This window comes from Lipotes vexillifer, unplaced genomic scaffold (assembly GCF_000442215.2).
Source record: "Lipotes vexillifer unplaced genomic scaffold, Lipotes_vexillifer_v1.1 scaffold428, whole genome shotgun sequence".
NCBI lineage: Eukaryota > Metazoa > Chordata > Mammalia > Artiodactyla > Lipotidae > Lipotes > Lipotes vexillifer.
Window position 1 is genome coordinate 544,901 of NW_006781879.1, and position 13,388 is coordinate 558,288.

The following is a 13,388-nucleotide window of genomic DNA, read 5'->3' on the forward strand; positions in this document are numbered from 1 at the left end:
TCACACCCTGCTGAAATACCAGAGAGTCCTTTCATAGACGCAGCTGTCTGTATTCTCTCTAGGAGTGTTTAAAAAACCCGTATATGGAGTAGAACACACTGGTATTAAGAGGATAAACTTAATCTGTTGCATTGAGGCCTATTGCAGATTTTGGAGCCTGGGGAGTCAGATACCTTGTTTTCAGAAAGCGTGTCATCATTTTGTGGTGTTTAATTTGCTTTTAGCTTTCCATTGTTTCCAAATTCTTATGGAAGTATGGAAATAAACAATTTTTATGTGATTATGACCTTCGAAAAGAAACAAACAGGTTGTTTTTATTTAGCAGCAACATTATCAATTTATGCCAACAACAGTTCTTCTGAGTATGACTGTAATCACAGATGTCAGGATGCTCTGGAAATACTGTCTCTTTGTTAACTCTTATTATTCAAGCACTAAAAAAAATCATTTTAAATTTAAATGATTTATGGGTAATTGGTCCATCTGAACCTATGTGTAAGCGGAAAGTCTTACTTCTAAGTAAAAGATGATTTTTATTTACTTGCCATGCTATCCAATGATCACTATAGGGTAATAAGGAACTTTGAGTAAGATTGCTTAGAAGTTAAGATATTATGCAGCAAACTTTGTAACATTCTAGCTACATTTTCATATTTTCCAAAGAAAATTCATTTTGATATTTCCTTATTGCCTAATGCAGAACCTTGTACACTGCTGTGTACACTCCATGTGTATGTGTGTGTATGCATGTGCGTACATGTATGTTTACATATACCTTTGTGGGGCCAAGGAAGAGGTGCTTGTCAAATGTTAGCTAAATTAAACTTAATTAGTCATTTTTACTGAATGCAATCTTATTAAATTGATTCATGGAACCAAAGTTTATTGAGTGCTTCCTATGTGCTAAGCACTATAATAGGTCCTAGGCATATGTGTATTAGGAAGATTTTTGCATCTCTGCCCAGAAGATGCTTGCATCCTATCAGGCGACACAAACAATTAAACCAATAATTACAACACATTGTATTACAGAATTTTGTACAAGATGCTTGGAAGCACAGGAGAGGAGCATCTGAATTAGTCTGGTTGGTCAGGAAAGTTTCCTGGAAGAGGTATTCATTATGCAAGAAGAGTGAAAGGCATTTTAGACAGAGGGAACAGCAAATGACAAAGCATAGAGTTCTGACTATGGTGTTGTCCAGTGTTTGGTTTGCCTGCAGTAGTGGTTGTGTTGTGAGAATGTAAGGGAGAATGTTCTTGATCTTAGAAGCTATATGCTGACATATTTAGAGGTAAAGTGCCCTAATGTCTGCAACTAATTCTCAGATGGTTCAGGAAAAGAAACAAACAAACTTGTATTTGTGGATGTGGAGAGGGTGCTCACAAATGTGACAAAATATTATTCCTGGGTTTAGGTGAAAGAGGTACAGGGATTCGTTGTTCTACTCTTGAAACTTTTCTTGAAATTTAGCACTGTTCAAATAAAAAGATGGGGGGGCTTCCCTGGGGGCACAGTGGTTATGAATCCGCCTGCTAATGCAGGGGACACAGGTTCGAGCCCTGGTCCGGGAAGATCTCACATACCGTGGAGCACCTAAGCCCGTGTGCACAACTACTGAGCCTGTGCTCTGGAGCCCACGAGCCACAACTGCTGAAGCCCACGTGCCACAGCTACTGAAGCCCACGCACCTAGAGCCTGTGCTCCTCAACAAGAGAAGTCACCACAATGAGAAGCCCGCACACTGCAACGAAGAGTAGCCCCTGCTCACCGCAACTAGAGAAAGCCTGCGCGCAGCAACGAAGACCCAACGCAGCCAAAAATTAATTAATTAATTAAAAAAATAAAAAATATTAAGAGGAAAAGAAAACCCTTCAGGTCACTAATAAACTTCTTTCAAAAGTTTAAAAAAGTAGTATAAACATGATATAATTGAAGGTTACCTAATTAATAACTGTCTTCTGTGGTGGCCTGTTAATTGGGTATTTATCAGTGATAGATCATTATTCTATAAAAGATAGCCTTGACTGGATCTGCTGTGATGCTATCTTTAATAAAATTGTTATTTAAGTCCTTTTTTATCTAAATGGGAAGCATAAGACCATTGAGTATCTAATAACAGGATCAGAAGAGACCAAAGAAGTTATATTGTCTAATTCACTATTAAATGAATAAGCTAAATAGGTAGAAGGCTGCCTGTGTACATTATTACTTAGAAACATTGCCATTGAAGAAATTTCCATGACCTTTCAAATGCTTAAACAGAGGGTCATATTCGTTTGTGAATTGTCTAAGATTATTTTTTAAGAAGAAAGAGCCCATAAAAATCTAGTCAATATACACTGTGACCCTTAAAAGAGAGAATGGGGAATTAAGAGCAGAGAATGTAATGCATATTAAATAAACATTACAGTTAATGTATAATTCATATTCCTTATTGGCCATAGAAGAAAATGGATAATGAAGGCTGGGATGGATGGCGGTGAAAGACTAGGGGATGGAATTGTGGGAGGAGGGAAAGGCCAGGCTAGTAGTGGAGAGCACAAGATAGAGGAAGAGAGAGAACACATCTTCTGAGGAAGAAAGATATAGCAGGCTTCGAGGTGATTTTTTTTTTTTTAATTGAAGTATAGGTGGTTTGCAATGTTACGTGAGTTTCTGGTATATAGCAAAGTAATTCAGTTATACATATATATGTGTGAGGGTGTATGTGTGTGTGTATTCTTTTTTCATATTCTTTTCCATTATGGTTTATTATGGGATATTGAATATAGTTCCCTGTGCTATGCAGTAAGACCTGGTTGTTTATCTATTTTATATATAGTAGTTTGATTCTGCTAATCCCAAACTCCTATTTTATCCCTCCCCACTGCCTTCCCCCTTTGGTAACCATAAGTTTGTTTTTTCTGTCTGTGAGTCTGTTTTCTGTTTTGTAGATAAGTTCATTTGTGTCATATTTTAGATTTCACATATAAGTGATATCATATGGTATTTGTCTTTCTCTGTCTGACTTACTTCACTTAGTATGATAATCTCTGGGTCCATCCATGCTGCTGCAAATGGCATTATTTAGCTCTTTTTTCATGGCTGAGTAATATTCCATTGTGTATGGTATGTACCACATCTTATCCATTTATCTGTCAAACATTTAGATTGCTTCCATGTCTTGGCTATTGTAAACAGTGCTGCTATGAACATAGGGGTGCATGTATCTTCGAATTATAGTTTTCTCTGGATATACATCCAGGAGTGGGATTGCTGGGACATATGGCAACTCTATTTTTAGTTTTTTGAGAAACCTCCATTCTGTTTTCCATAGTGGCTGTACCAGTTTACATTCCCACCAACAGGGTAGGAGGATTCCCTTTTCTGCACATGAGGTGATTTTTTTAATAATTATGTTTAATTGATGTAGATTTTCTTACCGTCTAGTGTTTTTTAACTATTGATCCAATTAATCACTATTTACAGTTTTTATATTTTTATAATCTCTAGTTTTAGAGACTTTACTCATATGGAATAATTGAAACAATTTATTATGATGGAAATTTTCCCCAGTGATAAAGCAAAAGCTAACAGAGAAATATCACTTCTCTGACCAGATAAAATCAATCTTCACCCATATTTTATTTATTTTTTTTTTTCTTTTTTTCTTTTTTTGCAGTACGCGGGCCTCTCACTGTTGTGGCCTCTCCCGTTGCGGAGCACAGGCTCCGGACGCACAGGCTCAGCGGCCATGGCTCACGGGCCCAGCCGCTCCACGGCATGCGGGATCTTCCCGGACCGGGGTACGAACCCGTGTCCCCTGCTTCGGCAGGCGGACTCTCAACCACTGCGCCACCAGGGAAGCCCCCACCCATATTTTAATTTGTTACAATGAAGCTCATACACAGGAAGAGTTATAGTGAGTCATAATCTTTTGAACTTGAGTTTTGGCAAAGTTTGGTTTTTCAGAAAGGATTTTCTTTGTTGTGAGACTATTTTCCTGAGAATATGATCTTTCTTTTATTATTAACCTTTTATGTCTTCTTTATGTTTTCCATCCTCTGTCATCTCAAATTACTATGAAGCAGAGATCAGAATGCAGCTGTTGTAGCTGCTCTCTATTCAGAGAAAAGTAGTGTTAGAACTGTAGGCTGATCTGTAATTACTTGGGTACAATGATAATGGATTCCAGTAACTTAACTTTTTGAAGCGTTTTCCTTTGTAAGATGTATTTCATTTCTTCCTAGTGTTTGCTTTTTTTAAAATCAAAATTGACACAACAAAAGGATGATAGATGATCTTATGAACCTAATGTTCATTAGAAAAGTCAGATACACTGAATAATTTAAGGAACATGAACAAAAGTCAGGTAGATGAACAATTTTAGGAAAAAGTAAGATTCCTCCTTGGATGTTTAAAAAAAAAGCCTCATTCCTGTCTCCCGAATTTCTCCCCACCACTTTCTTTTTTTGCATGTATTTATTACAGGCATGGGAGTTTTTACTGGGCATTCACTTCTCTTATCTCAATTCTTCCTGCTTGCTTCTCTTTTTAATTTTCATGTGTTTGTTTTTCTGGCATGTATTAGTCAAAATCCATGTTACAGTGTAGATGGGGGTCTATCTCATTGGGGTTGACATCATACCCACGTCAAGCCAGTTCAGTTCGCCCTTGATCTTGGTTTCTAAGGCTGTGTTCTCCAGTACCCATCCGCCTCCACGTCACCACTGATAGGGATGTATATGAAGTTCCCAGGATGTCTGTCAAGTGTCCCCTCACCGGCGCCTGAGTAATAGCCAATCTTAGATCTCAGAAGTTTAATGATGAATCCATATCTGTCATGAGCTGGAAGAGCTGCAGGGCACATAGTAGGTAAGGGCTTAATAAATGTTTGATGGATGAATAAAGAAATGAATGTGTGAAGGAATGTAGCTCATAACCAAAGTCCTTAAGGAATGAAGCTGTTTAGGCAAGCACTTCTGTCCATAAGTATAGCCAATTAAGAGTGCAGCTCAAAGCATGCATGTGTGTCCCAATATCCATTAGTGATTACAGACTGCAGCCTTCGGTTTCCCTGGTGAATTCATATGCACGCTGACCTGACAGGCAATGCTTGCTCTATGAATAATCACAGGACTTCGGGATTCCACACTGAGCTTCACCTTTACTATGAAATGGCTTTCTGTGGCCTAACTGTGGGAGGGATCAGCTCTCATTAGAATGAATGCTTGAAATACAACCTTACAAACCTGAACTTTCTCACGTTAAGAGCAAAATAATCTTTGACAAATTTTTGGGTTGAACTGGCAAGGCACAATTCTTCTCAAGTCCAAGGATTTCACATTTTGCACATGCTTTCTTATTTCATTGTGTTTTAAACCAGGTTGCTATTATAGAGAGCATTTTAGCAGCCTTGATCTTGGAGACACCAAGACCATTATTCCTGTTGTTGCTGATGTAGTGTTACAGCTGCTTCCTCTTCATGTGATTTAATTTGAAGTTTCAGCCCACCAGGGGGCTGTTGGTCCCCACCTATGCAGCTTGAAGAGCTGGATGCTGTTTTCTGCATGGCTGTTATTCCCATTCCTATTCATAGCGATTTTTCCCCTTCTATATTCATCTAGCAACAGCAAGGCACTGTTCCAGGAACTCGCTCTCTCTACATAAGGCGTAACATGGAACCATTTGGATGGAAAAATTATAAATTAAAATTATTCTGTTCATTTAAAAATATTCATATTGTGTTGCTCAGATGCCAGTAACTGGAAAATCATGGATAATGTCCTGTTTTTATAACCTCTTTCAGAGTGTTTTAAAATCCATTTATGTTGTTACTTAGCCATCTCTTTCCTGGAGTGGATTTTGTGATAAGATTTTTTTAAAAGAGGTTGTATGAGTCCAGTGTCTGATGGCATATGTAATATTAAAATACAGATAATACCACTAATTGCAAACCAGTTTTTTTCAATAGAAAAATATTTACTCCATGTACAGAGAATATTTATAAAACTACAGAGCTACAAAGGTAGCCTGTGGACATGCCAGATTATTTACTTTGAGGATAAAACTTTTTATTAAATGATTAAAACTAAGCAAAGGTTTATTAATTTCTGAAACTGCATATTTAAATTAAAGCCCATATATATTCATAACATTATTGATTTTCAAATACTAAAAACATCTCTGACTTTTAAAATGGAGCTGTTTTTTGATGTCTCCTGTTCTTTAATTTTGGGAAACTAATTTTATTTCTATCCTTGTATTTTCCATGTTGTCTGGGTGTGGGTGAGGACGTGCTTGTCTCAGAAAGATAGTAAAGTGGGGAAAAGTGAACATGTTTTTATGGAGGTTGGCTAGTTTGTTGATAAAGTAAATATATCTCTTCTTCTAAAGGAAGGAATAGTGACTGGAGATGTTAGCTTCATGTATTGATATATTTTTCCACCTCTGTGGAACATGTTAAAGAGAGTGAAGGCCTTTCCTTTCTGCTTCTTTGTTCTGTAAGTTTTAAGTTCACATTCACAGAGAAGCTGTGTGTTCTGTTTGTTGTCTCTCTTGGCTAGGAATATTTAAATGTATTTTTGAAATTATTCTGTTCTGTCAACTAAAGACAATTTAAAATTTTAATTTTAAGACTCTTCCTAGAAACTTCTGCTTTTGGTTCAGGCTGTCTTTGTGTGCCTTGTGTGTGTGTTGAGGTTCTTCAGAAGCAACAAATCACGTTAGCATGAACAAATTTCACAGGCCCATTTCACTGTTTATTTTAGCCTTGTGAATCATTTGGCCTTTTAAAACAGCCTAATCCTTTGGTTGAATATGCCTTCAGAAAGATTCTGTGTGCCCTGAAAACTTGGGTGGCTCTTGCTAACTCTGCTTTATTTATTTTAAGTAATACTAGGTGATCCAGAAGCATTTCCTTTCAATTTCTGGTAGAATGTTATTGCAGGCGGGTAATATTGGAAGTCAGGATTCTTTATAACAACAACAACATGGAAACATAGATACATTTTTATAAAGTCTGATTGATGGAAAATAGGATGCAACCTGTTCTATTTTTAGTAAACAGCTTTTTCAACACAGATGCTTAGTTGATACAGTAGCCAGCTTCTTTGAATGCAGCAATATAATGCACTCTGTTCTTAATTGAATTAAGAAAACAAATTAGCATGGTTACTACAGGAGAAATGGGTCCCTCATAATTAATAATTTGTGAGTCAAACTTTAACAACACTTGACATTTTCCTTGGGTCGGTGACAGACTGATTAGTGAGTTAACTGCTGATAGTACCTATGTTGTGGAGTGACTGTTTCAGTTCCGGCGCTTTTGCTATTCAATAAACTAGGTATTGTCTGTGATGGGACTAAAGCTTTAGTGTTGATCAAAGTGCTTTGGAGGAAGCATGGTTGAACTGATTGGCTGTGAATGTTAATCACTCCATAGGACGCACTGATAATTTACAGCATTGTTGTAACTCTCTGGTGTTCATAAAATGAACTTAATGACCCAGTGTCACCATGGGATAAGCTGCTTTTTCTCTGCAATTGAATACCCAGGCTGCCTGCATATCAGTGTTGAGAAATACTGCATTAAAAAGAGTGAGCAGCTGTTTGATGAAGGAAACGGCTCTGCAACAGATTTGTTAATTATCTCCTTTGATTCACAGAGGGTGTTTGTGAAATATGGTTGACCAGTGAAGACACAGGGGCTTATGGCAGAGATATTGGCACCAGTCTTCCCGCACTGCTGTGGAAACTGGTTGAAGTGATTCCGGAGGGAGCGATGCTGAGGCTTGGCATGACAAATCCGCCCTATATTTTAGAGCATCTGGAGGTAAGGAAAAGCACCCTTTCCATGCTGACACAGAGACGAACCAATCCAGACCACGTGGCAGCCTCAGCACCATCACATGAGTTTCATTTAAAACCACTTGCACATTTTTTTTTGTGGTCCCACGTTACCAAGGATGAATTGGGAATTTCAAGTCCCGTCTTTGTCAGTCTTCACATCTTGTTTCTGCTTCCTCACCATTAATTAATGTTGCCTAGATTTTCCAGTATTTGCCATCTTGTCTCAGTTCTTTGTTTCTTCCATACAGCCCTTCAGTTTTCCAGTGCATAAATTTGCCTCAGTTCCTCTATCTATAACCCTTGTGTATTTCAGGACTGCTACCACGTTGCATTGATTTTGCAACCAACTGTGAACATTGCATTATCTGAACTGCTGTTAGCCCTACCAATGAGGATACTGTGCAGTGGAGTTTAAGGATGTTTTAAATTTGATTCTTTTGTCTGGCAATAGTTAGGGGAAAAATGAAATCAAGGAGACGTAGAGCTTTGTAGTCTTCCACTTGATTCTCTTGTGGTCGCTGTGAAAAAAAGGAGTTACGATAATGCAAGATCCCTGGTTTTGTTTTTATACTTTCCATGGATGAACAGAGTGCCTACCCTCAAGTAGCTTACTATTAAACTAGGAAAATGGACGTGTGTACAAGTAACTGTGGTACTTGATGACAAATGATACAATAAATATGAGCAAAGACTATGGACAAGGGGACAACCATGTAAATGAAAAAGTACATGCTGGGATCCATGATTATTATTTGAGAAATAAGATTATACTATTAGGTCCATAGTTAAGAATAAGAAATCTAATAAGTGCTGTTGGAGAGTCATGTGCAAAGTACAGAAACAACTCACTTATGTTTTTATCAGTTGTGTTCTTTGCAGTTAGTTTGTACAGAAAAATGACTTTTCAGAATTCTAAAATTTAGCAAGTATAGTGGCTGAAATTTAATGTGAATGAATATTCAAAGATTATTTCTGTTGATTTGATTTGAGGCCTATACTTGTTGAGGTTGTTGTTGAAAAGCCACCCTGCTATCAGCAACCTATTTTAGAAATTCTGAAAACAGAGTGGATTGCAATCTGATCATTAATTATAAATATCTAATGAAGAAATTTAGCGATTTCAATTTTGTTATTCACATTTTCCCAACCAGATCTTTTTAGTAAAGGTGTGTGATTTATATGTTAACTTTGGTACTTTGGACAGTGTGTGACTATTATGATTTGCTATTTAAAAGTAAGCCACAGGCATGTCAGTTTTTACTTAACCCTTTGATGTGGCACTTGAAAAAGCAAGTGATTCTCTGTAAAAATCAAATCTGCTAAGAGCTATAGCAGTCTTGCTATGTTTTCAGTAAATGTGAGGCATCCATCATGAAGATCAGGAGATGTGCTGGATATATGGTGGGTAGGAAGAGAAGTAAGCCCTGCCAATATACAGCTGATAAACACCCCAGTTTCTTTGGATTTAAAAAATCTTATCAAATTTCAAGAGAACATTAGTAGCTAGAGTCAGAGCAGTTCAGGTGGGGCTACAGTCGGAGAAGTTGAGGTGGGGAGTAAACACAAGGGGAAAAAAATCACATATTGGCTCTGTGATGAGAAACCTAATATCTCTTGGAATAAACTCAACCCTTTAATTAATTGCAAGATTGCAGAAACCAGTGTCGCGTTTATAGCAAACCCTAATGCTCAGCATCTAAAATGGTGCTAGAGTTGTTGATCTCCGAATAGATGCTCCAGAAGAGCTGCTAAAAATCAACAGAGGACGGTAAATGTAGCTTTACGCTTTACCTGGAAGAACACAAGTGTTTAGTTCATAGATTGTACTTAGAGTGATAACAAGTTACAATTGTCATAAAATTACCTTTTAAAAATTCTTGCTTTTTTGGGCTTCCCTGGTGGCGCAGTGCTTGAGAGTCCGCCTGCCGATGCAGGAGACGCGGGTTCGTGCCCCGTGTCGGGAAGATCCCACATGCCGCGGAGCGGCTGGGCCCGTGAGCCATGGCCGCTGAGCCTGCGCGTCCGGAGCCTGTGCTCCGCAAATGGGAGAGGCCACAACAGTGAGAGGCCCGCATAACGCAAGGAAAAAAAAAAAAAAAAAAAAAAAGATATCTATAATGTTGGCCTTCCCTCCTACATTCTCATTTTCACGAGGCGAGGACCTTGTCATATCTATGTGTTGATCTCCCCACCGACTAGTGGCTCAATAAATGAATGAATAAAAGATGAATAAAGGAAGAGCCTTTTTCATAAAATAAATTGTAGAGCCCACTCTACCATCTTGAACTTTGAAGTCGTCTGGCGAGAAGAGGCAGCACAAGATGACAAAGTAAATGAGCTTCAAGGGTGAGAGTTTGTCCCAAAGAAAGCCACCCATTCCCCTCCACTTGATATGCAGGGAGTAATTCCATCCTATGGTTCCACAGCAAAGGAGAGAGCAGTCCATAGGAAACAGAACCAAAGGAGACAAACAAAGATGTGCTAGAACGAGAAAACCCTAGTATCTGGAAGCAAGAGCTTTTCAAGTCTTCCTCTGTCGCTTTGACAAGACCTGCACCCCTTGGTGGTGGTTCTCATCCTTCTCTGAGTGGCAGAGCTTCAAGCTCGCAGTGTCCTACAAACACATCCTTCTGTAACAGAAAAGGTATCTGAGCTCCACAGGCATCACTGGCTTCCAAGTGTGAAAAAGGACATTAGGGAAGAGAGCCAACCCCATGGAGCCTAACCCCGCACCCACAATGCATCGTATTTCCCCATTTTCCTCTCACTAAGCTGAGACTGCTGTGAAGAAATTACTTGACTTACCTAAAGTGCTGAAGAAAATTCATCAAGAAGAAAAAAAAGAAGCGGGAAAAGCTGAAAATGGGCGAAAAAATAACACCAGTGAATGACAGGTGATGATTTTTTTTAACTGCCAGGATAGAAGGAAGCCACTCTTGAAAAACTACTCTGATGGTTTAATACACTTACGGTGAGAGTTTCTGGCGAATTGTATTGGTAGGACCCAGCCTTCTTGTGTTTCTGGAAGATGCTTCACGCTACGGACTTTAATTATAGAGCACTTCATGGGGCTGTTTTCCTTCCTCTTGGTTATGTTCACTTCACATTCACCTGACTCTTGAGATTTTTCTCTTAAACTCTTTTACCAGTTTTTTTTTTTTAATTGCATAGTTTAAAGGGGAAATCATTTAAAGGAAAATACCAACGTTTCTATCATTATTTAAATGTATGGTGTGGAAAAATAGGTCTGTTGAAAATACATTTTATTGAATCTTCCAAGGGACAGAAGATATCACACTTAATGTAGGATGCACGTCTAACTTTTAATTGAGAGTCTAACATTATGTGTGGCACTTTATATAGTAGATATTGAATAAATGTGTAATGAATAAAAGGAAAGGAGGGAGAATTCTTAATCCCTAACAGGCAAAGTCAAGTATCTAATTGGAATACCTATAAACCCTATTTTTAACTTGTCACTGCCCTACAAAACCATATGGGATTCATTTTAAATGATGACATAAGTGTCAAAGATATCTCAAACATATCTATATATATGTATACCATATATATATGGTGGGAAAACACCCTGGAATTGAAGAAACATAATTATAAGCTTATGTAATACTTATTAAATTTGGATATGAGGTAGAAACAATAGATAAAACAGTAGATTAAAAAATGTTTTACCTCATCTTAGGTCTGTAATACCTCTTCATTACCCATAGAATAAAGATAAGCTCTTTATCACGACATACAGGGTCCTTAAGATGCTTCCTCCACTACATCCCTGTTTGCTCTTCCCTTTGCTACCCTTATGAGGCCTCCTGTGTAGCCTGTATTTTTTTTAACCATTTTATACTCCTGCTATTTTTACTGTAACTTTTTCCTGTTTCATACTTACCACATGATGACAGTTGTTAGTATTGAGTTAATCAGATACACTAATATTTGCTACTATTGGGTTGGCCAAAATTTCCGTTCGGGCTTTTCCGTTAAAAAAACGGGTTCTTAATGGAAATACATATGTTGACTAATATATATGTTGACTAATATATTGCCCCTATAGTGGCAAATAAGAGATACTTTCCCTCTATGTTTGCTTTCCTGTTGATATTGCTAAGATGATGGCACTGGCATATTCCTGTTTAATGAACTCTGACCTTCTAGGTGGAGCAGCTTGTGAATTTGATCACTCTTGAAACTACATTGCTTGGTTTTCCCCTCTGCGTTGTAGGTAGCCCACAGCTAAGGTATTAATTCAGACTGAACATAACACATATGAACCCAGCCAGGTGTGATGTGGCCAGTGACAGTGATGCAATGGCTGCTGGTACCTGGGCACCAGAAGACACTGGTAACATTATTCAGCACTGCTTAATAATAATCATAATAACATCAGTACAATTTCTTGGCTGTTTATTATTTTCTAGAAGCCATAGTGCTTGCTATACACATATTATCTCTTTTCCTTCTTACAATAAGCTAGCTATATAGATAACATTATCCTTATTTTATTTATTGAGAAGCCAAGTCTTAGAAAGCTTTAATAATTGGCCAAATTACATAACTAATTAGCAGCTGAACGGGTTTCTAATCTTGTCTGACTCTAAAATGCTCTCTACTATACTGCATCTTCCATAAAGCCTGCTCAGGTATTTCCTAGATTCCTTCCATGCTTTGTCAGACTCTGTGCAGCCTGTCTCTGTGGGCACTCGTCATGGTGCATCATTACTTATTTACACGTAAATCCAACAAAACTGTTATCATCTTTAGGGAGAGGCTGTATTGTTTGTCTTTGCATTTCAGTGCCTGTGATGACATGCACTTAATAAATGTGTATGGAATGATGTGATGGCTCTAAGTTCAGCTGTTCTTTGACTGCATGTCTTATACATATTGAGGTACCTTCATATCTGGGCTGAGCATCTAGTTTTGGAAGAGTTTGTGGATGGTTGTCATATGTGTTTCTCACTTATGAGTCACACTTCTGTGAAGAATTACTAGATGGTGGAGGAGAATGCATCTAAGGGATGTGCTTCATTATTTGCCCTGCTAGAATATTGTAGTGACAGGTAGTGTCTTTAGGACTCCCTAGAGCAAATGAGCTCGTTATATGATTATTGAATTTGTAGATTATCTAGGCCTTTAGCCTCTTTCTTCTCCTTCCTGCTTCTTAGCTTTCACTGCTTTTTATAGTCTCCGTCAGAGAAGTCAGCAGTGGATGGTCAAGGAGGAGAAATTAAAATCAGGCAATTTGTCGTGTTTTTAATTCTATGGGTTGGCTGGTAGGGAAAAGATATTAAAGCTGTTGACCAGAAGGGGATATGGGAATTATCTGTGGATTTGATTTATCTAAGCTATTCTGGTTCTCCTTGTGTTATGAATAATTTAAAATAACTGTTATCTTCCTTGAAAATGCCTGTATGTCTTAAAGTCATATCAGAATTTTAGTGCATCACTTACAGCCTGGAACAGAGAGGGCAAGTTGATTAATTTGGAGTGCAAATGCTTGTTATTAAGGACTTTTCCTACATTTAAATTATAAATAAAGTAA

At 37.9% G+C, this 13,388-nt stretch overlaps 1 protein-coding gene across 1 annotated transcript in view; it reads left to right on the top strand.

The window, feature by feature from the left end:
* CDKAL1 (CDKAL1 threonylcarbamoyladenosine tRNA methylthiotransferase) overlaps positions 1–13,388 on the top strand; it is a 667,990-nt gene that overhangs the window by 390,232 nt on the left and 264,370 nt on the right. The window contains exon 10 of the mRNA XM_007454853.1: positions 7,648–7,814. Coding sequence (XP_007454915.1) covers positions 7,648–7,814 — 167 coding nt within the window. The remainder of the gene's footprint in view (positions 1–7,647; positions 7,815–13,388) is intronic.